We start from the raw sequence: 8,770 nt of genomic DNA, 5'->3' as shown, positions 1-8,770 counted from the left end.
GCCAAGGTGATAGGGTTATAAGATGCTTTATAATGCTGAAATGTGATCGGTTACTAATGCTCTCACCTTAGCTCACACCTTGCTGATACTGCAGTGTCTAGCATTTTGTAGGACAGAATTGTCCATTTAAACCCTTCCACTTTGGGGGTGAGCCAGAGATCTCTTTGAGTCTGCTGTGGATGCTCCCGTTTTTCTGTCGATTTGTCTATTTTTCAGATTCTGTTTATTGCTGCAAATATTTCAACCTTGAGAGCCTTCATGGAAATTTAATGATTTGTCCCTTGAATGAGTATTGGAATCTGTAATTTTTTTTATTTTTTAATATTTTAATAAATTTGATGGTTTTCTAAATTTCTGATCTCAAACTCACTTTTTGAGCCCATTTTTACTTTTGAATTGTATTTTTAAAAGCTGTATTGAATCTTATCTTTAGGGACATATGGCCTCATCTATTCTTGAGGACAATGCCGTCCTGGCCCTGCATCTTGGTGCTATGAGTATCATATCTATGGATGATAAATTTATAGAGTGAACAATGCCCTAAGGCGTCTAGGCGCAGATTATCGAAGAGAAGCGCCCACACACGCAAACCACATGCTAGCGTTTCCAAGCACCGGATGGTGAGGCGCTCACGTACCCTCCTGACCAAGGATGAGGGAGGTAATTCCTGGAGAGTTTAACTGCACCTGTGGTACCATAGCACCAAAGAGGTTGGATCAATGTAGTTATCATCTCCGGATTTGCACTGGACGAAAGGTATTACTCTTGCCCTACTGATCAATCCAGGCAAGACAGTTATGTGAGTGATTGTTTCTCTCATCCAGCTTCATATTAACTTGATTTGATTACAAGTAAAATGCTGCTGGTAGCAGAAAAATGCAAAGATGCATAACTCTTGAGTTTAACTCAAAATTAGTAAAAAGGATGCAAACACCTTTACACCAGATTTCCCAGGTTTTGACTTGCTTTTTCCAGATTTGCTGCCACAAAATGTTTTGAAAACGTCATCAACTTTGTAAAGTTCTGGAGGTTGGTTAAATCTCTCAAAAACGTTGTCAAATGAGCATAAGCCAAGTTGACAATCTTTATATACGCCTGGATTTTGAGCAATCACTTGGCATTGGCCACTAAAATTTTGTTGACAAATTATGAAGGGTTGTACTTCTGATTATCGACACCCAGAATATCGTGATACAAGAATATAGAAGGGCAAAATACTGAAAGTTAAGAGCATACAGCGAAGTATAGTCCACTCTTCCTAACTCCAAATCTACGTGCACTGAAGATATATATGTGGAGTTGGTTATAGACAATCTCGACTTACATATCTGTTGATATTTTATTTTCGATACTGTGTCCCATCGATATTCTGTTGTCGATATTCAGGGTGCACCCCCTCAAGAAGAAGTTTTCAACCACAGCAGGGATTATGTATGGAAAAATAAATCATGGGGCGTATTTATGACAAAGTGGAGCAGGTCAGTGCAGGACTCACTCTGCAGCACTGCGTCACTGGGCAATGGCAGGAATACACCATATTTAAGGCAATGTAGTGCATTCCTGTCTGTTCCCCTGCGCTGGGGCACAATGGGCTGCCAATGCAGGTGCCTTGCCACTGTGGTGGAAAGTGCCCGTGTTGCAGGCAGGATTGTTTTTGTGCAGAAATGGACACCTTCCTGCACAAAAAGAATCCTGAGAGGCTTTTTCCTCTCTCTATGTGTGCTGCAGAATGCAGCACACATAGAAAGAGGAAAGGATGAGGAGACATTAACAAATTTCTCTTTGTTACGCCTGACCTGGGGAGGCGTATGGTCTTGGTACATTCCTAGGTGTACCTGTTCTTGTAAATCTGGGAATGCTTCAAAAGCCATGGATGTTGCAGGAAACACCCACAGCAATGCCCATGGAACGCCTCCCTAAGGCAGAGTAATGTAACACGGAGATTCGCGCTGTGTTCCATTCCTCAAGATTCATTAAGCCGATCAGCCACGAAAGGTGGCCTTGAGTGGCTTCATAAATCTCACTTTTCATTTGCGTCGCTCTTCCGTGGTGCAAGAATGACACAAAGGGACTCATAAATACACCTCCATGTTTTTTTTATGAAAAAGGTGTAAAAGGAATCTCACACCTTCAGGGGTGGGGTCTGGAGGGCAGAACTCAAGGAGGTTCAGCAGAGGAGGACTTGTAGCATCAGCTCTGTGGTGAAAGAGTGGGGTACAACCTAGGGACCCTGACTTCCTGTCACCTGCCGGGATAAACCCCTTCCACACAAGGAGCAAGGGTTTGGAACCTCTACTCTCCTTGCTCCTCGACACCGAGATACACTTATCACAACCGGACCCTTTGAAAACACGAGGAGGGTTACCTCTCTGTTGTGTCATGGAACACTTTTTCAAGTTCAGCATTATGACTAAAGCTTTGAGGAGGCATTGCAGCTCAACCAGCACATATCTGTAGGACTGTCAGCACACTCCCTTTTACAACCATTAAAAACCAACCTGTTTCTAAAGATTGTAGGTACCGCAACACGCCGGGCACCATAGGACGTGTCCACATCACCCTGGCCCTGGAAGAACTGCAGTGGCCTCAATCTCTCTTGAACTGACAGGGATCAGGTTCAGACCTGGCCCCATGTACAGACCCATTAGTTACCTTCGGCTCTAAATATTTCAATAGGGAATAAACACAGAATGAGGAAAGGATACTCAGGCTGGAGTAGGAGAAACTGAAAACATGAGTGTAAGAAACTGAAAACATGAGTATAAGAAACTGAAAACAGGAGTGGAAGAAACTGAAAACAGGAGTGGAAGAAACCGAAAACAGGAGTGGCTGAAACTGAAAACAGGAGTGGAAGAAACTGAAAACAGGAGTGGAAGAAACTGAAAACAGGAGTGGAAGAAACGGAAAACAGGAGTAGAAGAAACTGAAAACAGGAGTGGAAGAAACCGAAAACAGGAGTGGCTGAAACTGAAAACAGGAGTGGAAGAAACTGAAAACAGGAGTGGCTGAAACTGAAAACAGGAGTGGAAGAAACGGAAAACAGGAGTAGAAGAAACTGAAAACATGAGTGTAAGAAACTGAAAACAGGAGTATAAGAAACTGAAATCAGGAGTGTAAGAAACAGAAAACAGGAGTATAAGACACTGAAAACAGGAGTGGAAGAAACTGAAAACAGGAGTGGAAGAAACCGAAAACAGGAGTGGTAGAAACTGAAAATATGAGTGGAAGAAACTGAAAAAGGTTGCAGAAGAAACTGAAACCAGGAGTGGAAGAAACTGAAAACAACAGTAGGAGAAACTGAAAACAGGAGTGGAAGAAACTGAAAACAAGGGTAGGAGAAACTGAAAACTGGAGTGGAAGAAACTGAACACAAGGGTCGGAGAAACTGAAAACTGGAGTGGAGGAAACTGACAACAAGAGTAGAAGAAACTGAAAACAAGGGTAGGAGAAACTGAAAACAGGAGTGGAGGAAACTGAAAACAGTAATAGAAGAAACTGAAACATTAGTGGAAGAAAGTGAAAAGCAGGATTGGAAGAAATTGAAAATAAGTGTGGAAGAAACTAAAAAACAGGAGTGCAAGAAACTGAAAACAAGAGTAGAAGAAACTGAAAACAGTAGTAGAAAAAAATGAAAATAGGAGTGGAAGAAACTGAAAACAGTTGCAGAAGAAATCGAAAACAGGAGTGGGAGAAACTCAAAACAAGGGTAGGGGAAACTGAAAACAGGAGTGGAGGAAACTGGAAATAAGAGTAGAAGAAGCTGAAAACAGGAGTAGAAAACCTGAAAATATGAGTGGACGAAATTTAAAACAGTTGCAGAACAAACTGTAAACAGGAGTGGAAACAACTGAAATCAGATGTGGAAGAAGGTGTAAACAGACAGGGCTTCTCAGCAGAAGCCATGTCTCTGGAACTCCAGCTGCTGGAATGAGGAGTCAGCAAGACCCTCTCGCACCCCAATAAATGCTGAGCCCTGATCTGGGAACCCACCGTTCCCAGGGCCCGCCCTATTATCCATCTCCTTCCTCACCCTCCGTCCCTGACCTAAGCACTGCTTGCACTCGCCCCTTCTCCACCTGTCCCCATCTCTCTCCCCATCCCACCCGTGCTTCCTCCGTACTGCTCCCAACAGGACCAGGCAGGACACTGCTCCAAGCCTCTTCATGCTTGTACAGCGACTAACCCCAAAGCCCCACCCTGGATCCCCAACTTGATTCAATATGCCCAAGACCTCTGTGTCCATAGTCCACGTGCAAAGCGCACTGACACCTCCATCGAGAGGCGCTATAGAAGGGTGCAAAATAAGACAGATACCTATCCTGAACACAAGCCACTGAGACACTTTTTACGAATACGTTTTACTGCACAGAGCAAAGCACACTTGTCATGGGTTTCTTTTATATAAATCTCATCTTTTACTTGGGTCAACTTATGAACAGTTTCAAAAGCCTCCACTAAACTCTGCTGAATCAGCAACCCCCTGAGAGGACTGACTGCAGATGCCTCAGGCCTGGTGAGTACCCATGTCTCATGGCTCCTGCAGCACACTCAGGTCCAGACTTCTCATGGGTTTGCATTGCCCTTGTGCTATGCAAGGGGACCCAAGGGCAGCGCAAAACCTTCAATGATATTTACCAAGCCACAAACGGCCAACTTCTGTGGTCCTTGTTAAATATGGAGTAACACAAGTCTCAGCCTTACGTGACTCTGTGGCAGGGAGGCGCTACATGGGTGGAGCTAGGCATGTAGTGGGAAATGACTCTAAGGGTTGTGTTTGTGCAGGAAGGCGTGCTCTGGGGTCCTGAGGTCTGAAAACATCCCTCCCCTTACCTCTCCGCCTAAGTCTGCCAAAGGAGTTACATTTCTGACCGTCCCTGCAGTGCCACTTACATTTATGCTAATTTAACCATTTCTGTGTTTTTGTAGTTCTTTGTATTCCCAGATTCCCAGACACACGGTGGGCTTCTGTTTCACATATCCTGGAGGAGACACCAGAGATTTCAAATACTTTGTCATCTGAGGGAGACCTCTGCATTGCCTTGAGATGGGGCTGCATCAACTGAAATGCATGTAAGCACAGATCTGTCATCTTCAAGACATTCTGACATTCACAGTCATAGGTCTAAACATTGTTTTTACAAAAATGAGAAAAAGAAATGCATTTCTAAACGTGTGTTCCACTATTTCACCTTCTCAGACCCCCTGTCAGTCTCAGGATACCACAGGAGGAGAAAATGTTTGCACCTGTGGGGACCCCTTCTGTCCTGTGACCCCCAGTGTGTCTCTCTGGAGGCTGGCCGGGTACCACAGTGCACGTCCTTGGTGCTGGCTGGAAATGGTCTGCCTCTGGCCCCCTGAGCAAGCCCCAGACACCTGTTTAAGGTGAGATTCAAGAGGTAGATATTTTTGTAAGGCTCCAGGCACATAACCGACCACTTGTGTTGACATTATGTTGTCGTAACAAAGGCCTTCCTGCCGTCCAACTCGTGGGAGCTTCACGTCCAAGGACGGTTGTCCATTGGCCAATCGCTGCTCACGCCAAGTCTTTATTTTGCTTCTTCTTTGGAGCATGTCGTCGAACGGTCTGCTTTCGCAAGCAGTCGTCGGCGATGTAGCATGAGCTGGAAGGCTGCATTGCCCAAAATGGCTGCCTGCGTTGATGAGTCCAACTGGAGACAATCCAGGTTTTCTGTAGCCTCCTGTGGGTGTGGGCACATTTTGGCTGTTGAGTTGGTATGACCCTGGGAAGCTAGCCCTGCTCTCGGACATTTCTATCCGAATGATTGGGGAGATTGTAGGAGTCGATCGATGGTCTTGTTGGGCTGCACCATACAGAGCTGGCTTTATCTCAGGCTTGGTGGAGGCTGCTACCAAGGGACTACCAGTCCCAGCATTATATGAGTACTTCTGCTTCATCAATGAGTGTGAGAAGACGTAGGCTTCCTCCCTTGCGGACAGGTGTGGCTGGGCTTGCTGTTGGGGCTCTGTCTTCTGGTATGTGGGCCTTGCAAACACCTGAGATGCTTTGCAGTGGCTCTCAGGCTTGGCAGCCATGGGCTGTGCCATGGAGGTAGGGCTGGGCTGTGTAGCTGGGATAATCTGCATTGCTGAGGCATGTGGCAGGGGAATCGCAAGGCGGTTGTGGCCGTTATCCCAAGAGGTGCTGTAGTATCCTGCCAGCCTCTCAGGAGGTGACATCACACAAGTGCGACCACTGGTGAGGTCCAGTGACAGGTACTTTTCAGATTTAGCATCCTCCAGACAGTCTTTTTTTAAATTGATTTGGCTACTGGAGGTGCTAAGGTACATGCATTGCGGAGCACTTGCACTTCTTGCGGTGTTCTTGACTTCAGAAGCACGTTGACTTGCACAGGGCTTTGGGGCAAGAATCTGGTCCTTTAGAGGTCCTTCAATCTTTGGGATATGATAAGGGGGGTAAAGGGTGGAGACATGGTTGAGAAACCTTGGGGTGGTGCACGGTGAGGCAGGAGAAGGATCTGGGTGGACTTCTTGACCTCCGGAGGGCTCAGAGACCCTTCTTTTAGAAGATAAGTTCAGGGGAAGCTCCTGATAGTCTAAAGGGTCATCACTTGCTTGATGCCTTGAAGGCTCCATGGGTGACTGTATCACTGATGTTTCTACCACCCTTCTGCTCAGTGTCAATCGTTGATCCTCTGAGATGTGGTTGGAGTTGTCTGAGGATAGCCGACGCACACTCTGCATTGCTAAAGGAGCGGTAAATAGCTCTCGAACATTGGAAAAAGGGATTGCTTGCTCCGGGTGCTGTTGCTTCAACAACTGTTCATAGGCTGTTCCTTGTGGCAAGTATCCCAAAACAAATCTGTTGACGCTGTGTGGACTGGAGGTGGGCATGTCCTGAAAATGCAATAGAGATAGAAAAGTTACTGTGAGGACTTATCTAACTGAAAATGAATAACTTGTACAAGGCGTCGATTTTTGGCCAGTCAGTAATTAACCTTGTATCCACAACCTATATATCATATTATTTTACACACACATACACCTACATGTACACAACCACACACATGTCTACTTATTGACACACACAAACACAAATACACATGCACACATGCACACACACCCCCACACACACTCACCTATTGACACACAAACACACAGACAGACACAGATGTGTGTACACGCATGCAACCACACACACATCCACTTATTGACACACACGAACACACACACACATGCACACCACCCCCACACACACTCACTTATTGACACACACACAGAGACACACACAGACATGTGCGTACACACATGCAACCACACACACATCCACTTATTGACACACACAAACACACACACACACACACATGCACACGCACACACACACACTTATTGACACACACACACACAGTCTGTCAGACCCAAATATGGGGGTCATGGGCACGCAGGGGCTGCTGGGCCTCAACCGTGCAAGTTGAGGTCATTTGCCTCTGATGTCCAGGTTCTGCCCTACTATGGGTCTGCAAGCTGGGCCAAGTATAGCCCCTTCCACACTTGATTCTCAGTGGTAGTGAGGACGAGCAGTCACAGGCTTCTCAGGGAGGTAGTGTGGGGGTGCTCGAGCAGTCACAGCCTTCTCACGGGGGTACCGTGGAGGTGCTCAAGCAGTCACAGGCTTCTCAGCGAGGTAGTGTGGGGGTGCTCGAGCAGTCACAACCTTCTCACAGGGGTACCATGGAGGTGCTCAAGCAGTCACAGGCTTCTCAGGGAAGTAGTGTGGGGATGCTCGAGTAGTCACAGCCTTCTCACGGGGGTACCGTGGAGGTGCTCGAGCAGTCACAGGCTTCTCAGGGAGGTAGTGTAGGAGTGCTTGAGCTCAGAGCTGAACAAGCACACAACACAGTACCAGAAGTTCCAGCCCCGAGCTTACCTTTAACAGAAGGAAAAGTACCTTAATACAGAGAACTAGAAGTAAAGATTACACACTACATTGACAGAATGCAAGTTAGTGTCTCTGGATGATATCCAGGTAGTGCTCTGCCTCAACCCACTGTTTCACTTCTCCTTCTCTGATCCCGGCTTGCTTCCCCAAGGCTAGGTGGCTGATGCTCTCTACAGAGCACAGTGTAGGAGCCTGACTTTGTATCACTCTCAAAGGTGTGAATTCAGTTCACAGTGTTACTGCAACAGTACACAGGGCTTTGCACCAAAAAAATGCCACTTTGAAGCAGACGTTAAGAAGGAGAAATGTGTTAATTTCCTCTTACCTTTCCTACTTTGCTAGTTTGCTGCACTGTACAGCACTCATCCGAAATGGAAACATTTTAATGCTTAAACAGTTCATTACCAGCACTTCTTAGATAGCTGCAGTACAGCAAAGTGTTGTAGGAAAGTACCATCTTGCCTGGCATGTTACCCCCATTTTTTCACTGTATATATGTTGTTTTAGTTGTATGTGTCACTGGGACCCTGTTCACCAGGGCCCCAGTGCTCATAAGTGTGCCTGAATGTGTTACCTGTGTAGTGATGAACTGTCTCACTGAGGCTCTGCTAATCAGAACCTCAGTGGTTATGCTCTCTCATTTCTTTCTAAATTGTCACTAACAGGCTAGTGACCAATTTTACCAATTTACATTGGCTTACTGGAACACCCTTATAATTCCCTAGTATATGGTACTGAGGTACCCAGGGTATTGGGGTTCCAGGAGATCCCTATGGGCTGCAGCATTTCTTTTTGCCACCCATAGGGAGCTCTGACAATTCTTACACAGGCCTGCCACCGCAGCCTGAGTGA

General features: G+C 46.2%; 1 protein-coding gene across 2 annotated transcripts in view; it reads right to left on the bottom strand.

The window, feature by feature from the left end:
• Positions 1-4,358: 4,358 nt before the first annotated feature.
• LOC138250423 (uncharacterized) overlaps positions 4,359-8,770 on the bottom strand; it is an 89,327-nt gene continuing 84,915 nt past the window's right edge. For both annotated transcript variants that reach the window (XM_069205341.1, XM_069205415.1), the window contains one exon: positions 4,359-6,876. In XM_069205341.1, coding sequence (XP_069061442.1) covers positions 5,212-6,876 — 1,665 coding nt within the window. In that variant the 3' untranslated portion in view covers positions 4,359-5,211. The remainder of the gene's footprint in view (positions 6,877-8,770) is intronic.

This window comes from Pleurodeles waltl, chromosome 1_1 (assembly GCF_031143425.1).
Source record: "Pleurodeles waltl isolate 20211129_DDA chromosome 1_1, aPleWal1.hap1.20221129, whole genome shotgun sequence".
NCBI lineage: Eukaryota > Metazoa > Chordata > Amphibia > Caudata > Salamandridae > Pleurodeles > Pleurodeles waltl.
The sequence above is the reverse complement of the archived record's forward strand: the minus strand, read 5'-3'. Positions and strand labels throughout refer to the sequence as shown.